Here is a 23592-nt window from a genome sequence, read left to right on the forward strand (position 1 = left end):
AATTTCCAAATCATTTATAAAAAGGTTCAATAGCACCGTTCCAGAACAGATCTCTGCAGTACTCCACTATTTACCCTCCTCCACTGAGAAAAATGGCAATTTAATCCTACCCTCTATTTTCTGTCTAATAACCAATTCTTAATCCACAGTTGAACATTGCCTCCTATCCCCTGACTCCTTAATTTTCTCAGGGGAGCCTCTCATGAGGAACTCTGTCAAAAGCTTTCTGGAAATCTACGGTAGATACACTACATCAACCAGCTCACCTTTACCCACATAAATCTGATGCTGTTTTGGACTCGTTATGTCCATAAGTTTGAAGAGCTTTTAATTTTGGGATGAACTTTTACGTTAAGTGCTTGGTTTTTTTTGTGTTTTTTATTTGTGTTTTGGTTTTTTATACGCGATTTTAATATGGCTATCAGTTTCCCACTACAGCACGTTTAAGCAATGGCTCTTTATTTTCACCTGTGATTATTAATAACATTTTCCATCAACCACCTGCTACTTGAGATAGGTAAACTTATAGTACTTATTATCGATTGTATTGAGCGGGTGGTTTTGGGACTGTAAAGGCGATGATGGTCCCAACAATAACCACAGTTTGGTGTTACCACTAAACAGATGGTTATAGGGTCTGAGCACTTTACAAGCACAACTTTATTATTTTAATATTATAAAAAAGTCTTTAGAGCTGTGATTCAGATAGTGTGATTTGGTCTTTAGTACACCATTATAGACATGAGTTTGGCTGGAAAATTTTTTGCTATCTGGCAACCCTGGGACTCATTTGGGGCTGGTGGCCGAAGCAGGAGCCTTTATGGGGGTTTCCTGCGTCCAACGTTTTAAGAAGATAAGTCGTAGATTTGGGAGGAGGTTTGAGGTGAGGTGGGGTGGGGGTGGGGGCATCAGGTGGCAGGAATTAGTGGGCATCCCTCCTGCCATTTTTTGGGGTGACGGGGGATGGTGGAGGACTTCTGGTGGCAGGAAGGAATGGGCATCCCTCCTGCCATTTTTTTGCATTTGGGGGTGCCAGTGGCTCAGGGGGGCCGACTGCAGCGGTGAAGGACTTTTTTACATTTTTTTTAATGGGACAGATATTTTGCGTGTGTAACACATGGAAAATGGGTGACTGAGAAAGAAAACACGCGGTGGTCTATTTTGTGCATTGTGTCGGTAACAGCGATCATCGCTAAAGCTGTGAAAACAGGTTTAGCGATGATCGCTGACTTTACTGCATCCCCCAGTTTGTCCTTGTGGCAGAAATTCTTCATCAGTTGACATTGATGGACTTTCAGTTTGAGAATCGTCTTCCACTGATTCACAACCACTTTTGAAGTGTGAATACCATTCAAAACACCTTTCACGACTCAGGATATGTTCCCCATAAGCCACCTTCAACATTTCATAAGTTTCTGTAATGGTCGTACCTAATTTAGAACAGAACTTCACACTGTAGACCTGCTCATTGAGGTCACACATGATGAAAAATAGCCAATCATAAAAACACACTTTCACAAAAACTGCTATAGCTCTGAGATGAAAACAGATATGAACAAATGGAAAAAAGGAGGTTACTCAGGAGGTTTCATGCTACTCAATGCCACCTAGCGCCGTTGGCATGCAATTCAAACTGTCCTGTAACTTTTTGAACAGACATCAATGCAGTCTTGGAACACAATACCACAACACCATGTCAAAAGTCCAAAGAGTAGTTTTATGGCTTCACAATTCATGATTAATAGTGATATGTGCTTCCTCTTCCAGAGGTGGATGTTTGCAATATGCAGATCCTGCCTCCCTGCAGTTTATTTCAGGGAGGAGAGTGTGGTGCAGTGATTAAAGCTACAGCCTCGGCACTCTGAGGTTGTGGATTTAAACCCATGCTGCACCCTGTGACCCTGGGCAAGTCAGTTAAATTCCCCCATTGGCCCATGTACATTAGATAGATTGTGAGCCCACCATGACAGACAGGGAAAATGCTTGAGTACCTGAATAAATTCATGTAAACCATTCTGACCTCCCCTAGGAGAATAGTATAGAAAATTATATAAATATTTCCCCAAATAGTTTGCTCCAGCAGAATAATCCTTCATCTCACCAAATCCCCTGGAGGAGGATGGGGTGTGTGTGTCAAAGTTAACTTTATTGTGGGACTGCATCAGTGCTGGCTAAAAGCGAAGAGTACCCAAAGTCCATGCCAGGCTAATGAGCAAAGGTCTAATAATAAAGACATTTCACTCTTCCGGATTTCACTTCACACAGAAACCCGAATCAGAGCCAAAGTTAACAGTCAACACTTCTCCATTTTGTCATTCAGACTTATGTAAACATATTTCATTTATATTTGGCTGGAAAGGAGCATCGCTGCAGGACCTTTTCTAACTGTAGGTAAGTTGCCATAGGATATGGTACCACAGAACAGGGACAGCATCAGCAGAAGCAAGAAACAAAATGTACTGTAGAATCTGTATGAGAGAAATGTCATGGGAGAAGGCGGGAGAACAGTGGTGGAGTTATACTATCAGTACACTAGCTGGCCAGAAGGATTTATGGAGTTTTCTTCCAGGGATTTCTTCAAATTTTATTTAAACTTCTGTTACCACATCCTCTTGCAACAAGTTCTTCACCTTAATTACCCCTCTCTTTTACTAAGCCTGTTAGCAAGGGCCAATGCGTTAAATTCTCCGATTCCTGTAGGGATTGATTGAGTGGGCGTTTGCTGAGAGGCATTCTCTACCATATAGGGGGCCTATATGTTGAGTGAAATTTTATTTCTCCTATTTGTTTTAAATGCACTACTTAGTAAATTCATGGTGTTTATTCTAATCTTTTTTTTTTTTTTTTTTATTGCCTTAAAATGACCTCACCCACAGCAACATATATTAGGTGGAAGTACACAGAACAACCAAAACTATCCCCCCTTTTACAAAACTGCGTTAGCGGTTTTTAGTGCAGGCCAGCACGCTGAATGCTCTGCGTTGCTCCCAACGCTCATAGGAATTCTATGAGTGTTGGGAGCAGTAGAGAGCATTCGGCTTACCGGCCTGCGCTAAAATCCACTATTGCAGTTTTGTAAAGGGGGGGGGGGGGGTATATGAGTTAGGCAGTTTTCACAGTACAATTAACAATAACAAAGAAGCTGAAATAAAAATCACAATGATTAGCAATACATCCCACAAGGGATAGGGAATTATTTACAACTCCTGTATGTGTGTAAATCACTGGATGAAAAATTTCAAGTTAAGACTTAATTCAGAATAAACAAAATTTTTTTGCATCCCCCCTACAAAACATGTGAGAACAATATTTAATACTAAATGGGGTGTCTCACCTTATTATTCCTATTATTTGAATTGAAGGAGTTTATTTGGCTAGGAATCTATCCATGAATGGTTACATTGATGTTTTAGTTCATAAAGGTGTTTTTTTTTAACATTATGAAAATTACATGCAATTAGTTCATATTTCAATATCACGTCATTTAGGTTACTAGTACAATCTTTGGTGCTGAGTGTTCTGGATTACTGTAACATAATATATTTGGTAGGATATCGCAAAAATCTATATAGATTACGTATTATACAAAATAATGCTGTGCGTTTAATCTTTAATTTAAGGAAAGCAGACCGTGTTACACCATATTATAAAGAAAGTCATTGGCTGCCAGTCGAGGCAAGGGTGCTATTTAACCCCCATTTTACAAAACCAGAAAAGTGGTTTTTAGCGCAGACCGGCATGCTGAATGCTCTGCTCTGCTCCCGGCGCTCATAAGAGGGTCAGGAGCAGGGCAGAGCATTCAGCCCACCGGCCTATGCTAAAAACCGTTTTCACAGTTTTGTAAAAGGGGGGAGGGTGTAAGTTTGGAATCATACAAGTATGTTATAAATTTCTGCATGGTCATGCACCCAATTACTTAGTAGAACAATTTATATTTATCAATCTCAATTGTTCGCTGTGTGCTAGGGTTTTGTTTGGTTTTCCTTCTGTCCGTGGTTGTAGATATAAGAGATTTCTGCAACGACAATTGTCTTATCAAGCTGCTAGCTGGGATGTCAATTTTCACAGATCATTTTTAGGAAACTTTTAAAACCAACATTGTTTGCAAAATTTCTGGGGAACTGATTTGTACATCACTGTAATTGTTCAGTCTCTGTAGCTATGATTAAGAAGACAGCACTTTGCACAGTACATTTTTGACCGTTCAATGCTATGAAATTTTGCATTGGGTTCTGAGGAGAACGAAACGTGGTCTGCGTTGGGACCCTTCAAACATTCGTTTAAAGATAAGTTTTCAAAAATTCTTAATCTAACAAGGAAAAACAATTGAGTATTCAAAGTATTTGAACAAGTATAACGTTTTTACAAATATTTCCAGTGTATGCAGTGATTGGGTGGTGGGCTCTTCTATAGGGTCACTCCCTGGGGGAGCTACACGTTTCTGAGCATATGCAAGATCGAAATTTCAGTACTGTAACTCACTGTATTGTGAAATGGTTTAACTAGTGTATTTCCTGACTTTCATGTGTCTTATTTGAGTATTTATCCCTGAGTTACATAATTTTGATTTGATATCTTTCTGACATAATCAAACATATTAGTAAACGTCCAGGGCACAGTGTGGACTTTTGGGGCTAGACCTGTTATAAAAATGAATAAGTGCAATAAAGGTGCTCACAGTGGCGTACCTAGGGTATGTGGCACCCGAGGCCCATCATTTTTTGACCCCCCCCAGTGTAAAAAAATATTTTTTGTAATAACCATGAAACGGAATAAATGGTCAGAATCGAAACAGGCAGTGAAAATTTTCTTTTATTGCCAACCTCATATATGAAACCATTATTCCAAACATAACATAACATAAATTATGTCTGAATTGTCATGACATTAGAAGTACATATGGAGTAGTTGCAGGTGATGCTTGGGACATTTCTGATTGAGTTAGTTTGGTTTTATGTGTTTTTTGAATAGAAGGGTTTTTATTTCTTTTTTGAAGGTTTTGTAGTCTGTGGTCGAGGTGAATAGGTTGTAGAGTTGGGGGTCGAGTGTTGCAGCTCGAGTGGCTAGGAGGTTGTCGTACAGTTTTTTTCTTTTGACGTTTTTGGTTGGAGGGTGTGTGAATGGTGTGTGGGTTCTCCTATGTCTGGTTGAGGTGGATTGAACTAGTTGATTGTTCCAATAGGCTGGGCTGTCTCCGTTTATTGCTTTAAATAGTAGGCAGGAAAATTTGAAGTGTATTCTCACTTGTATTGGGAGCCAATGTGAGTCGTGGTATGCCTCTGTGATGTGGTCGAATTTCTTCAGTGAGTAGACCAGTCTTAGGGCTGTATTTTGTATTATTTGTAGTTGTTTTATCATGGTTGTGGAATCTTGACTGTTTTTCCTCCATTTTCTTTCTAGTTGTCTGCATTGTCTTTTTAGTAGGAGTAGTTCATTGTTCTGGGAGTTAGTAAGTATGGGAGAGAAAGATGAGTGTAGGCAAACTTGTTGGAGACAAAAGACTTTTCACAGGGTACATGAGAAAGAGAGGAGGAATAGGAATAAGATTGGAAAAGTGGCAATTTGAACCAGTGGAGTAAGAGTTTATTATTATTATTAATAATAATAATAATAATAATAACAGTTTATATACCGCAGGACCATGAAGTTCTATGCGGTTTACAAAGATTAAAAGATGGTACAAATTGATTGAACTTAACAGGGTGGAAGCTAGTGATTAACAGCTCAAGGGATCAGTTATTGAGGAGAAAGAGTTGTATGGTTCAGCTGCCTAGATACTTCAGGAACAATAACAACGGGATCTGGATAGACCCTGCTGTCTGCCTATATACAGTGGTGCCTCGCATAACGGACGCCTCGCACAGCGAACGCTGCGCACAACGAACATCAGGTCTTGCTTCCCACAACGAACTTCGTTTCACACAACGAAGTCGCCCGAGCTGCATCCTTAACTGCCCTCTCTCGGCGCTACATATTTTAAACCCCCCTGCCGCCGCCACCGCATATTTTTAAACCTCCCCCCGCCGCCACCGCATATTTTTAAACCTCCCCCCGCCGCCACCGCATATTTTTAAACCTCCCCCCGCCGCCACATATTTTTTTAAAAAAGCCACCACTGCTGCAATTTTAATCTCACCCGCTCACTCGTGGTGGTCTAGCAAATTTCCCAGCCAGAAGCGCAGAGATCAAGAGCAAGCCTTCTGTGCTACTGCCTGGGCCTGCGCTGATCTCTGAATGGCTGCAGTCAGCTCTCGCGGGACTCACAAGAACTAACTGCAGCCAGCTCTCGCGGGACTCACAAGAACTAACTGCAGCCATTCGGAGATCGGCATGGGCCCACACAGGCGTGCAGAGGAATTGCTCCTGATCTCTGCGCTTCTGGCCTGTACGCCACTGGCTGGGAAAGATGGGAGGAATTAAAAAAGGTACTGGGGAGTATGTGGGGGGTGATTATAATACACAGCAAGGATCAACAAAACCCCTGTCTCCCCTCCCCTTCACATATATCCCCTCTATATCATGCTAACAGCTCTAACAAGATAAATTTATCTTTTTTTATGTCATCTTAGCATATTTTATGCTACAGAACGAATTATTTTTTTTTACATGTATTGTTATGGGAAAACGCGTTTCACATAACGAACTTTTCGCATAACAAACTTGCTCCTGGAACGAATTAAGTTCGTTGTGTGAGGCACCACTGTATGTATGTATATATATATATATATATATATATATATATATATATATATATATATATATATATACACATAACCACAAACCCCTCTTCTTTACCCACCCTCTTAACTCCCCAAAAACACTAAGGAGTCTTCTGGTTGGTACAATCAGCCGCAGCTCAGTTTATTAACCAAACACATAACAAATCTTAACTTGATTAACATAATGAACTTTGTATAAAGCACACCTCCCAAGCTACCGAGTGGCTTAGTTTTATTCCCTCAACCTCGCCACCACAGCAAGAGTCAGAGGGGTGGCATGTCCCTCATGCCCCTTTTCCGGGTCACCTGACCCACCGGGCATGGCTCCCTGCCATCCCAACGCTCATCGCCTGATGAGCCTCCTGACCCAGTAGCTCTGGAATCCGCCTCCTCCCAAACTACAACAACCACACCCAACAAAGGGCGGGAAAAACCACCCTGGAGGACCTCAGGAGGAGTCGAGTCCTCCAGGGTCCCGGCTTTAAAGCCTTGCCCCCGCGCCACTCCACCAATGAATTTAAACTTATTTCACTGACAGTCTCTCCACCCTATCCCTGTCTGTTCCTTTCTGCCCTCCCCCTAACTACACTAACCCGCCTACCCAGCCGACGGGCAACACGAGGGCTCTACCAGCCCCGCGTTACCTTACGCCCATCGACATGGGGTCTCAGGCTCCCATTAACAACGGGATCTGGATAGACCCTGCTGTCTGCCTATATATATATATATATATATATATATATATATATATATATATATACATAACCACAAACCCCTCTTCTTTACCCACCCTCTTAACTCCCCAAAAACACTAAGGAGTCTTCTGGTTGGTACAATCAGCTGCAGCTCAGTTTATTAACCAAACACATAACAAATCTTAACTTCATTAACATAATGAGCATTGTATAAAGCGCACCTCCTGAGCTACCGAGTGGCTTAGTTTTATTCCCTCAACCCTGCCACCACAGCAAGAGTCAGAGGGGTGGCATGTCCCTCATGCCCCTTTTCTGGGTCACCTGACCCACCGGGCATGGCTCCCTGCCATCCCAACGCTCATCGCCTGATGAGCCTCCTGACCCAGTAGCTCGGGAATCCGCCACAGGCCTGTAACCTTACAGCCCCCCCCCCCAATAAACCGAGCTGCGGCTACACGCCCAACCCAAGAACCCTCTCGCAACCGACGGAGAAATCATCCAAAAGGAGATCCCAACCGATATCGGATAGGTGTACCCGGTCTCTATGATAAAGGCTCGCACAATTAACATCAACCCAGTCATGCAGGATCTAACCACCCCCCAGCTCAACCACCCATTTTCCCACCTGCCGGTTGAACTTCCCCAGTCCCCTGGTCCAACGCCGAGACACTAGACACCGGGGCCGGGAAATAACGTCCAACCAGACTACCCTAGCCCGAGGGAACCACGTAAACACCACCCGTAAGTCATCCTTGATCATGTTGATGAGTTGTCGTCCAGACAAGTCATCAAAATCGTTACCCCCCAAATGCAACAAGATGATGTCCAGATGACGCGGACGATGTCGCTGATCCGCCAACAAAGGCAACAGATGACGCCATCGCATGCCACGTTGACCCCACCAGGACACGCGTACTTCACGATGACCCAGCCCAAGATGACGACCCCCAGGGCGGATAGCAGCTCGTTCACCGGCCCAATGAACAAACGAATGGCCAACAATCCATACAGAATAACCACTCCATCTGGCATCTGAAAAGCAAAGCAACAAACTCAGCATAGTACAGCACCACACACCCACCCACTCTGAACCACCCGGAATCTCCCTGCTCACTGGCCCTTTTCCCCGTCGTCCGCCCCCGGGTCCTTGCCCCCAGGCCTAATATAACCCCGAAAAGCCCCAGAAACCCAACACCCAAGCCGTTGAATGCCAGCCTCCGGCAAACCGGCTGCACTAGCACTCGTTGCCGCACCAATCCGGAAAGAGTGCATCCCGAACCGCCCAGGCTCCACTCCGCATCTCGCCAAGGCCCGCCGCAAAACATCCAGGAATTGGAACCGAGACAAAGGAGCCCCATCCGCATGTATAAACAGAACCAGAGACGCCCCACCCCGCACAGCCAAATATGCTCCCAGCCGCTCAACGGGACAAGAGACACACCCCTCAACACGCCGCAACATAATCCACTGCCCCCATCCCTCTTGGTCAGTTTTAGAACTGACCACATAAATATGGACCGACTGAGAGCCCAGACGCACATGCTGCACCAATAACCCCCTACCCCTGGCCCCATCAGCGGCACTAACCAACAACTCGCCCACCCAAAGAACACCGAAAAAAGCCAAGGAATAGGCGGGCCGAAACAAACAGGCCTCGAAAGGGGAACTAGCAACCTCCGGCAACACCCAAAGCAACTGCACCAGCAGCTCATGCCGAATCGGCAATCTAGTGTCCTCCCTCCCCGGCACTGCTCTACCCATGGCCCGCAGCAAACGCAGCAGCACAAAACTGGAAGAAGGGCACGCCCAACCCAAAGCCCGGCAGAAAAAAGTTAAACCCGCCAAACACCCACGCACCACCCCCCCGAGAAACCCCGGCTCTGAAAGCGTCCAGCACAAAGTCCTCAAAGAAGGACTCGGCCACATCCCCCGGGGACCAACCTCTATCAGTCAAAGAGAACGCCACTACCCAAAACCCTGCAGAGTACCGGGACCACGTGGCAGGGGCTACCGACAGGCGGAGCATCTCCCAAACTCTTTCATGTCCAGGCGCCACAAAAGCTCCGGCATCGCAGTACCTTCCTCCGCTGCCTCTGGTGCCAGACGTCGAAACTGTGGAAAATTGAAACGAGATAAAGCATCAGCAACGCCATTCCGCAGCCCAGGCACATGACGCGCTCTGATAAACAAATTGAGCTGTAAGCAGCGCAACACCAACGCCCGCATCAGCCCATTAACAGCTAAACAACGCGCAGCCTGTCTGTTAACCACTTCCACCACCCCCATGTTATCACACCAGAAAACAACTTTATGGTCACGCAACAGGTCAGGCCACAGTTCACAGGCAACGACCAAGGGGATTAATTCTAAAAGAGTGATGTTTCTGGTAAGCCCCCGCTCAACCCAGTCCACAGGCCAACGCTCCGCGCACCATGCACCCCTACAATAAGGGCCAAAACCCACTCCACCTGCAGCCTCAGAGTACAATTCTAAATCCCCATTGGACACTGTCGGCACCTGCATAGGTAAAGTGCCGTTAAAATCATGCAAAAAACACACCCACATACGGAGGTCCGCCCGCACACCCGCAGAGAGCCTCAAAAAATGCCGTTTGTCTCGCACCCCTGCTGTGGCCGGAAAAAGCTCTACCCATGGGTAAAACCCTACACGCGAAATTAAGAGAACCCAACAGCGACTGGACCGCCTGCAACGTAGTCTTTCGCGAGGATAACACGAGCTCAATAAAACCTAGCAATTGTTGAACCTTGGCCTCCGGAAGGCGCGTCACCAATGCCTCCGTATCCAACTCAATGCCCAGGAACACCAGGGAAGTCACTGGACCTTCCGACTTCTCCCGGGTCAAGGGGATACCAAACTCCTCTGCCAACCGCTCAAAAGCCTCTTTCAACAGCATACAATCCCTAGAACCCCCGGCGTCCATGAACAAAAAATCGTCCAAATAATGCACCACCAAATCAATACCCGTCCGCCGCACTACAACCCAATGCAAAAAGGAGCTGAAGAGTTCGAAATAGGCGCAAGAGATGGAACAGCCCATAGGTAAACAACGGTCATAGAAATAAGCGCCATCAAAACGAAAACCGAGAAGAGGATAAGACTGCGGATGAATGGGTAACAAGCGAAAAGCAGATTCAATATCTACTTTCGCTAACAAAGCACCCCTACCAGCCCTGAGAATGAACTGCAAGGCACAATCTACCGACGAATAACACACCGAACACAAGTCATGTGGAATACCATCATTCACTGAGGCGCCTACCGGTCTCGATAGGGTGTGGATCAATCGAAACTTGCCCGGCTCTTTTTTAGGGATCACCGCCAGTGGCGATACCATCATCTCCGGGAAAGGGCGCTCACTGAAAGGCCCTGCAATCCGACTGAAGCTAAGTTCCTCCCGCAACTTGCCACGAACCACCGCAGACAATTGAGAAACAGAAACCGCATTGCGCACCCGCGTAACCAAAATCTCACCCCGAAAAGGTATCTCAAAACCAAAAGAAAAACCACGCTCCAATATCCCCACCGCCCGAACCTTGCCATAGCGACGCAACCACGGCCGCAAGGCCCCCACCCGGATAGGAGTGGGCAACCGCCCTGCCAAACCTTCATTTGCTCACACCGGCCGGACCTCCAGCCGGACGTTTGGGGCACTTAAGGGCGGAATGCGGCTGTCCACAGTGCGAACATACATGTCGGAACCTACAGTCTGGGAATGGGCAGCTGGATTTGTTAAATCTCCAACAAAGGTCAGTTCCCCCTCCAACTCCTGCCCCCGCCCCCACCCCTGCCCGAAAGGGCCGACCACCCCCCGCACTCTCCTGCGGGACGCGGCCACCTACCGGAGGTGCACTCGAAGGCTTGGCAGACATATGTGTGAGCCACAAGTTAACATCCTGAGTGCCCCACGACATGTGATTATTCTCCTCCATTTTGTCTCTGAAAGCCTCGTCGTAGTTAAGCCACAACCAACCCCCAAAACGCTGATGAGCAACCAGCACGGAGTCAGCATAAGCCAACAACAGTAGGTGACCAGCATCTGTGCCGGATAAAATATGCCGAAATGGGCGCCCATTTTTTCAACTGGGGTCGGAAGGCAAGGAGTTGCTGTCGGGCCTTCACTGTGTTCATGTGCAGATCGGGCAGGAAAAGGATTGTATTGCCATCGTGAGTAACAGGCGCTTTGGATCTCGCCTTTTGCATGATTTCTATAACTTGCGGGTAGCGGAGGATCCTGAGTATAATGGGTCGCGGCCGACGGTCACGTGGCAGCCGGGAAGATGGCGATGCGCGCGCTCAATCTCAAAATCATGTTTAAATTGAAGATCCAGTAATTTAGGGATGAAGATTTCCAAAAACGCCACCATATTATTACCTTCTTGACCCTCCGGGACCCCCAAAAGACATAGGTTATTATGGCGCGAGCGATTACTCGCGTCTTCCAGTTCTTTCTCGATAGCCAACGTGCACCTCACATGGCTTTGTAGCGCTGAAATATTGGCGGCAGCAGTCACAAATTTGATTTCTAGTTCAGCGACTTTAGTTCTGAAGGTGGTCAGGTCCGATTGAATGGAAGCGAGATCATCTTTAAGCTCAGATATTGCATCCTTGGTATCCGTCATGAGGTCTTGTACCGTTTTAATTGCTTCCCACAGATCCATCATGGAGGGAGCCTCAGGTTTGTCGGGCTTGTCTGAAGTTGAAGTTTTCGCCGGCGATGTAGGATCGGGCTTGTGCCTTTTGCCCTTAGTGGCTGTAGCCATTGTTCATACAGCAGGAGACGCTGATTGTAGCGGTTTAAAGCAAATATAATGCAGTCAGAGGAAGAAATAATGGTAAGGGCTGCTGGAGCTAGGTGTTCAGACAATCATCTCAGTCAGGCTCAACAGCGCCCCCCATGGCACATTTTTAAAATGGAATGTACGATTGCCATACAGCAGAGGCATTATAGGAAATTTAAGGATGTTTGGGAGCCATTAACAAAATTCTGTAAGGAATGATTATTATTTTTCCCTTTGAACATACATGTCCAAGTTGGGTGGGGATTACTTTTAATTTAATTATGGTTGAATGCATTTGTTGGGTATATTGTAGGGGGGGGTTGATACATATATTTGATATGAAATATACTTTGATAAAATTGAAGTGCTGTTAAAGTGTAAAATGTTTGTATATTATGTTGCACTTATTGATAGTTTTTAAACTGAATAAAGATGTAATTTAAAAAAACCTCATATGATGTGCCACAGAGGTTAAGAGTTTCCCTCATATGATAGAGGTCTATAAAATAATGAGTGGAGTAGAAAAGTTTTTTGGTTTTTTTTTTAATATAAATCTTTATTCATTTTTTAAACTCACAATAAGTATAACACAAATACAATCATTTTATACTTTAACATTACTTATTATATCATCAAATTATAGCTTTCATCAAATATCCCCCCTCCCTTATATCCAACAATTAATCATAAGTAGAAGAAATCATAAAATATCCCCCACCCCCACCCTACCCTAGAAGTGTATGAACAAAAGGGAATTAATATTTATTCTATGCAATAATTTCAAAGGTAGAAAAGGTTGATGTGAATTGGTTGTTTCCTCTTTCAAAAGTACAAGACTAGGGGATACACATGATACTAATCTTCTATACTGCCTTTGTACGGCCGATCTGTCTATCTCTGAATCTTACAGTTTACCGCTGTTGCCAAGTTATATGGCAGCCCCTTGTCACTAATCTTTCTACCTCTTTGTAAATACATACTGTCAACCACCTTTGTAACTCCGCTACTATCTCCTTCCCGAGTCTTATTGTAGTTCATTGACACTGGTCAGTTTTTCCTCTTTTGTAAACCACGATATATAAATACAAATTTATGTTAGAAACATAGAAACATAGAAGATGACGGCAGAAAAGGGCCATAGCCCAACAAGTCTGCCCACTCTATTGACCCATCCCCCTTGATTTTACCTCTTTAGAGAACCCACGTGTGTATCCCATTTCTTTTTAAAATCCGGCACACTGCTGGCCTCAATCACCTGAAGTGGAAGTTCATTCCAATGATCAACCAATGATCAAGTTCATTCCAATGATCAAATACTTCCTGGTGTCGCCATGAAATTTCCCATCCTTGATTTTCAGCGGATGTCCTCTTGTGATATGTTCCTATGTAGCACATTAAAAACAAATCAAAGAAAATATGTTTTCACCCAATACATAAAGAAGCTGGAGGATGTGGTATAAGCTGTTGGTGTAGCTGGATCATCAAATGGTCTGGACAAGTTCTTGTGAGGAAAGTCCAGAAGCCATTATTAAGATAGTCATATGTGGTACATTATTACACATTAAACCCCCCTATACATCGCTATAAATGTTGTCTTTTCATAATTATGACTGGGGTAGCAAAGCAGATGATAACGCATAATTGGAAGAATGCTGATCATCTTAACTTCTCTTTTTGGTGGGCAAATTTATGCTCTATATATAGGAGTGAGAAAATAAATGCGGATATGTTAGGGCATAGTAATATATTTAAATTGGTTTGGGGCCCACTGACAACTTATATTACTACAGGATAGATATTTTCGGTTTTTAATTGGTAATTCTATGCACATCCAGGGTGGAAGGGTGGTTAAAAGGTTTGATATTTATGATGATTATTTATTGAAAAGGGGGGTGGGTGGGATAAAATGATTCTGTATGGATACTTGTAAGTGGTATGTCCGTTCACGCTTTAATGTCTGCTTCTCATTTTGTGCACTGCACTGTTAATATTTTGAAACTTAGTGGTCCTTTTATCAAGCTGTGCTAGCGGGGTTAGCTTGTCGGACATTTCATCACGCGCTAACCCCCGCAGCCGGCTAAAAAACTAACGCCTGCTCAACGCCTGCTAGTGCGTTAAACTCCTACCGCAGCTTGATAAAAGGACCCCTTAATAAAATACTAAAAAAAAGGTGGACTTGGGGAAATCCACTTCTCAAAACTGGCATGGACAGTATGCAATATGTCACTTTTGAGATCCTGCCAGGCACTTATGACCTGGATCGGCTCCTGTTGGGAACGGGATACTGGGCTGGATAGACATTTGGTCTGACCCAGTACCAGAATGGCAAATATTTTGTTCTTAAGCTTCCTTTGGACCTATCACCTATCATCTATCATATAGCAGCAATATGAGTTTCCTTCACACTCACAGCTCAAGCCAGGGGTGTCAAAGTCCCTCCTCGAGGGCCGCAATCCAGTCGGGTTTTCAGGATTTCCCCAATGAATATGCATGAGATCTATTAGCATACAATGAAAGCAGTGCATACAAATAGATCTCATGCATATTCATTGGGGAAATCCTGAAAACCCGACTGGATTGCGGCCCTCGAGGAGGGACTTTGACACCCCTGGCTCAAGCAGAGAACAGTGATCAGCAATGTAAGCTTTTCTCATGCTCACTGACTCAGTACTGCACCACAGAACAGGTACCACACAGGCAGCAGTTTTAGGTCTTTCCTATAGTTGATGGAGTTCCTTTCTTTTTATGAATTTCAATTTTAATGTTAACCGCTGAGAACTGTGGTAATCTTCAGCGGGATATCAAATTTTAATAAACATAAACATACAGATTTCTCACACAGGATAAATACAGCACACTAACAGTTCTGGTGTTGGTCAAAAGTCTTGTGGATTTTTTTTCTCACTGCTGGTACTCTTATTTATTTTTGCTGCATATTACCTGTACCTTTTGCCTTACACCACAGCAGCATGGCTCTGAGTGCGCGGGACCTCCTGACTTCCATGCTAGAAGATCTGCTGGAAGCTGAGCTGAAGAGGTTCAGGCTCAAGCTGTGTGAGGTGCAACAGCTGGAGAGTGCCTCATGCAGCATCCCTCGGGGCCACCTGGAGAAGGCGGATGCCATGGACATTGCAGGACTCATGCTGAACTACTGCGGAGAAGGTCCTGCCCTAGCACTGGCTGCACAGGTACTCAGCCTCATCAACAAGAAAGACCTAGCTGCCAATCTGGAGAGAGGTGCAAGAGGTAGGGTGAGCCAAGTGACTTCTAGAAATAATGCATGGCCATTGCAAGGCTTCATTCCATTTAAACTGGAGATTATATTTATTCAGATGCATTAACATTGGCCTATTGGCGAACCATATGTATTAATGTATCATCTAGAGCAGTGTTTCTCAACTCGGTCCTGGAGTACCCCCTTGCCAGTCAGGTTTTCAGGATATCCACAATGAATATGCATGAAAGAAATTTGCATATACTGCTTCCTTTATATGCAAATTTCTTTCATGCATATTCATTGTGGATAGCCTGAAAACTTGACTGGCAAGGGGGTACTCCAGGACTGAGTTGAGAAATAATGATCTAGAGCAATGGTATTCAACTCTGTCCTCAGAGACCACCTGGCCAGTCAGGGTTTCAAAGTCTCTGTTATCCATATTTATTGTGTAAATCCTGAAAACCCAATTGGCCAGGTGATCCCTGAAGAATGGGTTGAATACCATAGATCTAGAGTAAGAGTTCTCAACTCAATCCTCAGGACAAACTCAGTAAAGTCAAGTTTTCAGGATACCCACATTGAATATGCATGAGATAGATTTGCATATGATGGAGATAAATTTGCATGCACTATCTCATGCATGTCCATTGTGCATATCCTGAAAACCTGACTAGCTAAGTGTGTCTCAAGGAACAGATAGAACACAAGAACCAGCTCTGTGGGTGCAGTGGGTGCTCAGCACCCCTAATATTGAACAAGTCCCTTCACTGCAATCCATGGAGGGGTAATTTGTATTGTGTTTGGCAATCCCAGTCATTTTGAAGTGTCAGCACCTACAGGATTAAGACCCACTGCTCCAGAGCATCAGGGCAAAACAAGAGCTAGTTTAGTCCTAAAGGGTTGACATGAAAAAGACATTAGCCCTAAAACCTCATTATTGGTTGGAAACCTCTCATATCCCTTTTTCTTGTATAGGCCTGTCAAGTCATTTTTACATCTGGGACTTGCCTACTGTTCAACTAAATGTCAAAAAAGGCTTAGGGAGGCAGGAAGAAAAAGAATGGAAAGGCAACACGATCGACTCACATTGCCTTTGCGATCTACTGGTCGATCATGATCGATCATTTGGGTACCCCTGCTGTTATGGTATCCTGTTCTGACCTGAGGAAAGGGGTTTAGTCCCCCAAAAAACTGCCTTATTTCCATTTCCTATTTATAAACTTTAATCAATACAGTTACAATACTACTTGATTCTACGTAAAGCAACAAAACAATTTTTTCTACCTTTTGTCGTTTCTTCTTTAATCATCTTCTCTTCGCTCTTTTCTTTCTATTCAGTGTTTGTCCTCACTCCCTTACATGCAACATCTGTCCTCTCTTTGTCCCTTCCACCCAGCCTCTGCTCTGGCAGCTCTCTCTTCTTTCCTTCCTTCCTTCCCACTTCACTCCATGGTCTGGCATCTCTATCTCCTTCTCTCCTCCCATGACCTGGCATCTCCATCCTCCCCCTCCCCCATATGCGCTGACATCTCTCCCTCCTCCATGGTCTGGTAGCTCCTTTGCTTTCCCTCCCTCCTATGGTCTTGGCATCTCTTGCCTCTCCTCTCCCTCCCTGGTCTTCCTTCTCCCCTCTCTCTCCCCAATTGGGTGCAGCAGCAGCTTTTATCTCCCCCCCCAATCAGCTTTTATCTTCCACCTCCCCCCCAAAAAATTGGGTGCAGCAACAGCAACATTTCTCTTCCCTTCCCCCCAAAAATGGGTGCCGCAGCAGAACATTTCTCTCCCCCCTCCCCCATTCAGTGCAGTAGCAGATTTTCTCTTCCCATCCCTCCCAGCTCACACACCCGTCGGCAGAGTCACTAGGCAAGTTGTAAGTGTCCCTTCATCGTTGACCTATCTTCCATAGGTCAGTGACAGAGGGAAGCTTACAACTTGCTGCTTTTACTTGCTTCGGGCCTTCCTCGTTGCCGGGTCCTGCCTAATTTCTGTTTCCGCAAAGGCAGGACCCAGCAGCGAAGAAGGCCTGAAGCAAGTAAAACCGTTAACCTCAGTTTGGTGGGATAAGGCTTTAGAAACTTGGTAAGCCCTACAAATGGTTCACTGCTAGGTGCGCTTGGACAAGGCAGGGAGGTTGGGGGTTTTCGTCACATAAGTTGCACAGGCTGACAGGCGCTTCCCAATACCTTGAATATGCGTCCCAGCAGGATGACCATGGCCTCGCACAACACCATATCGGCATGATTTTGAATCACGAACTCGTGGCTGAAGACCAGGGGGCTCTTATTTTTCTTCCACAGCCCCATGCTGGCTGGCCAAGAGGCTCACCACCCGCCCTGCACCGCAGCACAACCACGAGCGCTAAGAGGGACCAAGCACGCAGACGCTAACCCCCCCTCTTTCCAGAGGCAAACTGAAAACCAACCGTCCTACCAGCCCACCTCGCCTCCTCCTGCTCCTCCTCCTCCCTCCTTAGGCACAACTCATCACGCACATAAGCTTGCTTCCCTCCCTCCCTTCCTTCAACTCACTGCCCTATCTCCCACCTTAGCCTGCAGCGAATTGAACCCATGTTCCAGGGTTTTTAAAAATTTTGACAGCCAGGCGCTCACCTAAATTAACCGGGCGGAGCGCCCGGCTAAAACCCGCTAGGGACAACACTGCTCAAACTCTTCAACTTTTCCACATTTACTATCTAGCAATTTAATTTGAACTATGCCAATATCTCTTCCAAATTCTGGCAGATATTTTCAACAGAGTAGAATTAACCCCTCTCAGGAGAATAATCAACTGTGCATTGTCAACTTATATATGACCTTCCCATGCTAACCTACATATGACCTCAGCCAAATGTGGTGGGAGTGCTGATCTCTGGGGAACCCCAATCTTTCTTTCCTTCCAGGAGGAACAATTTCCTCCTATCTCCACTCTAAATTGTCTGTCTTACAAAATGACGAGATCTGTTTTAAAACGGTTCCACCTAATCTTACCTGTCCAAATTTCAGTTTAAGCATCTCATGTTGTACCAAATTAAAGGCCCATGAAAAGTCCCTACAATACCAGCAACGGTTCTTCCCCACTCGCTAATAATATATAATAGAATCTTCAACGACATCTAATACCTGCTTTGTGCTGTATCCTCTTCTAAAATCTGTTTGGACGTAATACAATCTTCCATTACATAAAAAGATCTGAAATTTGAGAGAAAACAACTTTATCAAGCAATTTCAGCAACCAAGAAAAGTTCTGGGAATCATCATCGACTTTACACTGTCCTTCAACGATCACCTCAACTCCTTAGTAAAAAAATGCTTTTTCAACCTTCACATGCTAAGGAAAGTCAGATCCTGCTTCCACTAACAACACTTCGCTGTCCTCGTTCAATCCATTATTCTATCTAGACTGGATTACTGCAACTCCATCTACTTAAGCCTAACAAAGAAAAGTCTTCTCAGACTCCAGCGGATTCAGAATACCGCGGCTAAATTAATTTTCGCAAAAAGCAAATTCGACCACGTCTCCCCGCTTCTGTCTAAGCTTCACTGGCTCCCAGTTCTCCTCAGGGTTCACTACAAATGCGCCTGCCTAACCTTCAAGTCTCTACACGGCATCCTTCCTCCCCTGTTTCCACTATCTTGGCTCTCCTCGAATCCTAACTCCACCAGATCCACTCAAAAATTCATACTATCATTCCCCTCTTTAAAAGGCATATCCCATACAGGAAAACTTGGAACATCCCTCCTCTTCAAGATCACCGAGCTGTGGAACAGCTTATCTGCCCCTCTTCGGAGTGCGACCTCCCTCCAACGCTTCAGAAAACATTTGAAAACTTGGCTTTTCTCTAAAATGTAACCACTCCCTCCCTCTCCTCTTTACTTAGTCCCCTCTTTCTTTCCTTTTTACCAAGCCCTTCTTCTTCCCATTGGAGTTCCATCTTTGCATAACTATTCCCTCCCACAAGGAAATATTCACCAAATCTGTACGAGTCGTGAGGCCATCCCCATCCAGATTTTTAATTATTGACAGAGTAACGATAAAGAGAATATGCACCTGCCTTAAGTTTTCCTATAAAAAGACTGTACCTGTTGTGCCAAAACTGGAATAAATTTATTCATTGATTTCTCCTTCCCCCACAATATAAATTCCTTCTTCTTAATCTCTCCCCTAGTCTGTACTATTATCCCCTTTTGCAAGTTTAATACCATTTGCAGGATAAAACTACCTGAATTCACACTGCTTGACATATTTATTTCTTTTATATATTTTTTTTCTCAATCCCCAAAAGCTTATTAACTACAAAACAAATTCTTTAGAAAGGTTAATTGCTGCAGATGCTTTTGGCCCAAAGAAAAGCTTGTTTTTATTTGTTTTGAATATGTACAAGTGTATCACAGTTTCCTCCTTGCCTCTTCTTTCTTCACTTCCTCTGTCTTAAATTTCTTAAGCTCTCTAAAACCACAGGTGACAGCTTCAGTTCCCCTTTCCTCATGCCTTTTATCCAAACCTACTTCCTGTAGAGAGAGCCTTCTAAAACACTGTTCAAAAGCTTCCATAAAATTCAGCTTACGTACAAAACTTTTGTCCTACTTTGTATTTTTTTTATGTCGTTTAATGACAGACATCCTCCTATTCGTCAATGAAAATCAGAGAGTTATGGTTATTGTTATTTGATATACCACTTTTCCTCCATGAATATCAAAGTGATTTACAGCTAGGAACTTTGTCAGTCCTATGCTTTCAAGTTGGTAGAGATTTGGAATGAACTTCCTGGTTCTATTAGAACGATAGACCAATTGCTATTGTTTTGAAAAACCTTAAAAACCCTGCTATTCTCACAATACCTAAATAGTTTACCTGCAGAATCTACTAATCGCTAACATTGCAAGATGTACTTTTATGATAGACTAAATTAATTTCTACTATCCTTACTTCTCCTTATTTTATATATATTCTGGGCTCCTGACTAGTTGTAAACCAAGTCAAGCTCCAATGAGAGATGACCCCGGATATAAACCAAAGACTAGATTAGATTAGATTATATTGAATAGTAATCAGGTTCTCTAAGTATTTTCTCTCTGTGTCCCAGCGGGCTCACAATCTAATTATGATCTGTCCACTCCAAAGACTTTCTATGTTGAAGCATAAAAACCAAAGAGGCTGGTGCACTACAGCAATGCACAATAATAATAAGAAACAAATAGAATTCTGTATTTCTGAATTAAAAATCCTATATTTTTGCATCAGACGTTTTTATTCATACATCAAACAACTCAACATGTTTTGCCACCAGATGGCTTCAGGGGTTAATGTAGTGTACATTTATTAGAACATATACCGAAAGATTAGGTTCTTACCTTTGCTACGTAATTTTCTTTCTTATAAATCCATGGTGTATTCCCGAACAAGTGGGTTATGCAGTAGCGTAGTAAGGGGGAGCAGGGGGGGGGGGGGGCGCCACAGGTACCATCTTAGTGAGGGCACTGGCACCCGTCCTCCTCTTCAACCCCCTACTCCCAAGTGCCTCTTCCCTTCCCCCATACCTCTTTAAAGTTCCTGGCACGAGCAGCAACTCCAATCTGCTGCTCGCGCCAGCATTGGCTCTTAATCTGAAGTCACTTTCTGGACCCATGTCTAGGAAGTGATGTCAGAGGAAGAATACACTATCAACAGTGCACAGGACATTGGTGCGCTGACAATTCCACTCCGTCAAATGCATGCATGAAGGGAGGGGAATTGTCGAAGTGGAAGGAGCAAGTTGTAAGTGGTTAGAGTGGAGTTGTAAGTGTAGTGGGGGGGCTCTCCCCACACACCCCCTCAGAGCGTGAGTTGTAAGACACCCCCCTCAGAGCATGAGTTGTAAGTGTAGTGGGGGATTCCCCCCACACCCTTACTGAATGAGAGCGCAAGTGTAGTAGGGAGGTTCCCCCCACCCCCACCCTCAGAGCGCAAATGGTAAGGCATAGGGCAGTGCTCATTTGTCCTGCAAGCAAATGTCAGGGCAGAATTGCCGGCACACCAATGTCCTTCGCGCATTTGACAGGTCACCCAGAGGAAGAGCCGACTCTGGTGCCTTGGGGTTGCTGCCTGTGCCGGGAACGTTAAAGAGGTACAAAAAGGGGTGCATGCTCACGGCAGGAGGGGTCAGGGAAGGAGAAGATGGGGGGAGGCAAAGAAGAGGACGGAGGAGGGATGCCACCACCCCAGACGCCTCTCACTCTCTTATGACATGGGATGCAAAACCCACTTGTCCAGGAATAGAGCGGGATTGTACAAAAAAATCCCTTTTACTAAGTCGCGGTAGAGGTTTCTGTCGTGACCTGGAGCGCTAAATGCACCGATACTCGTAGGAATTCTTTGAGCGTTGGAGCAGCTTCAGAGCATGTAGTGCTCCGGGCCACGGTAAAAACCTCTAATGGAGGACACTCAGTTCATTAAGAACTGGAATAGTATTTTGAATTAGTGTTCGTTGGATTTGCGGTGGATTCAGTTTTGAGCTATCTTTAACTGGGATGTGTGGAAAATAAAGAGGAACAATATCATGGGAGTGAAAGTAACTTCTGATGCAGCAGATAAGTCATGGTCTTTTTGATTGTAGAATTTTGATTTTTATACACATGAATAGCTGGTGGTCATTTTGAGACTTATTGAAGTTTTGATGTGATGAGTTTTTTATACCTATGATAGAATTAACCAATAACCTTAAAATATATGTATGGACTATATGTATGGACTTTTACTGGATTGAGATGGTCAATGCTATTCTGTTTCATTAAATACAGGGTTTGAGGAGGTCTCTGTAAATATAGATTTACATTTTGCTTATGTTCATAGTTTACAGAAGTCAAAAAAATCACTCAATAGGTGTGTGAAATTAATACTTTTAGAACACACACTTAGAATTCAAAAATATGCTCAGAGACACGAAATCAACAACATGGAGCCACAGCCCCAAGAGAAAATTGCCTCACCACCCAATCATTGCATACTGTAAATTCCAGTGGAAAACAAAATTCTTTGCTGCAAACTAGCATAGAAAAAGTTCTTATACTTTGAACAGTCACAAGCAATCACTTAGCTTGATCAAAGGTTCCGACGGGGCCCGTTTCCATCCTGTGTCAGGGAAACAAATGGAGCGCTCAGCAAAGCTCTCAAAAAGTGGTGGTGTCTCTGAAAGCATAAATAAAATACTTCAATTGTTATTCAAAACAGTCATGCAGTGTAAAAAATTTCCTTAATTACTAATTCCCGGCAAACCAGAGGGTACCCACCAAAAATTCAAGTTTCATTCATATATACGAGTCTCCTCCACTGATTTCTCCAAGGCCAAAAAACCAGCAAGGCTTCTGATTTTAAAGATAGCAGTTTGGCAATATAGGACTGCCCACTTCCTAAAGAAACTCTTTTGAAAACAAGAAGAGCGAAATGGGGATGCTCCGTCGAGCACCTATAAAGCTGGGCATTAAAAATTCCAAGTATAAGTATATGTTTATTGGGTTAAGGGCTCCTATAGAGCAGTGGTTCCCAACCCTGTCCTGGAGGACCACCAGGCCAGTCAGGTTTTCAGGATAGCCCTAATGAATATGCATGAGAGAGATCTGCATAGAACGGAAGTGCCAGGCATGCAAACCTGCTCCATGCATGTTCATTAGGGCTATCCTGAAAACCCGACTGGCCTGGTGGTCCTCCAGGACAGGGTTGGGAACCACTGCTATAATGAAAGGTCACGTGGACACACAAAGTCAGAGGCGTGAAGAAAGTACAAGTTTTATTCACAGCATGCATGCTGGACCCCTGAGCTCCAAGCTGGCTCAGAAGTGCCGAAACCAGGAAGTTACAGAGATATTTATTCATTTTTCTGGCTATACAACTGAATTCTAGAAAAAGCTTTTCACGTGTTACTTTTCTTAACACTCATTGGTTCTAAGCTCACACTAGCAGGTCACTAGCAGGACACTTATCTAACTCTTACAGTTAAATGTACAGAAGGGCAGGGTACATCATGGCTCAAACTCTTATCTATTCAGCTTACAATGTGGTAAGGTAGGGACATACATTTTAAGCAGATGAGTCAATAGATTGTACACTTTCTTCAGCTATGTAGGCCAGAGCAACATTTTAAACAACAGTTAACCATTTCATGACCCTACATTCCCCCCTTTCATGCT

At 44.2% G+C, this 23592-nt stretch overlaps 1 protein-coding gene across 3 annotated transcripts in view; it reads left to right on the plus strand.

The window, feature by feature from the left end:
• The first annotated feature begins 2357 nt into the window (after positions 1-2357).
• LOC117363831 (NACHT, LRR and PYD domains-containing protein 3-like) overlaps positions 2358-23592 on the plus strand; it is an 85068-nt gene continuing 63833 nt past the window's right edge. For all 3 annotated transcript variants that reach the window (XM_033952280.1, XM_033952372.1, XM_033952458.1), the window contains exons 1-2: positions 2358-2391; positions 15182-15459. In XM_033952280.1, coding sequence (XP_033808171.1) covers positions 15183-15459 — 277 coding nt within the window. In that variant the 5' untranslated portion in view covers positions 2358-2391; position 15182. The remainder of the gene's footprint in view (positions 2392-15181; positions 15460-23592) is intronic.

Source organism: Geotrypetes seraphini, chromosome 1, assembly GCF_902459505.1.
Source record: "Geotrypetes seraphini chromosome 1, aGeoSer1.1, whole genome shotgun sequence".
NCBI classification, from domain to species: domain Eukaryota; kingdom Metazoa; phylum Chordata; class Amphibia; order Gymnophiona; family Dermophiidae; genus Geotrypetes; species Geotrypetes seraphini.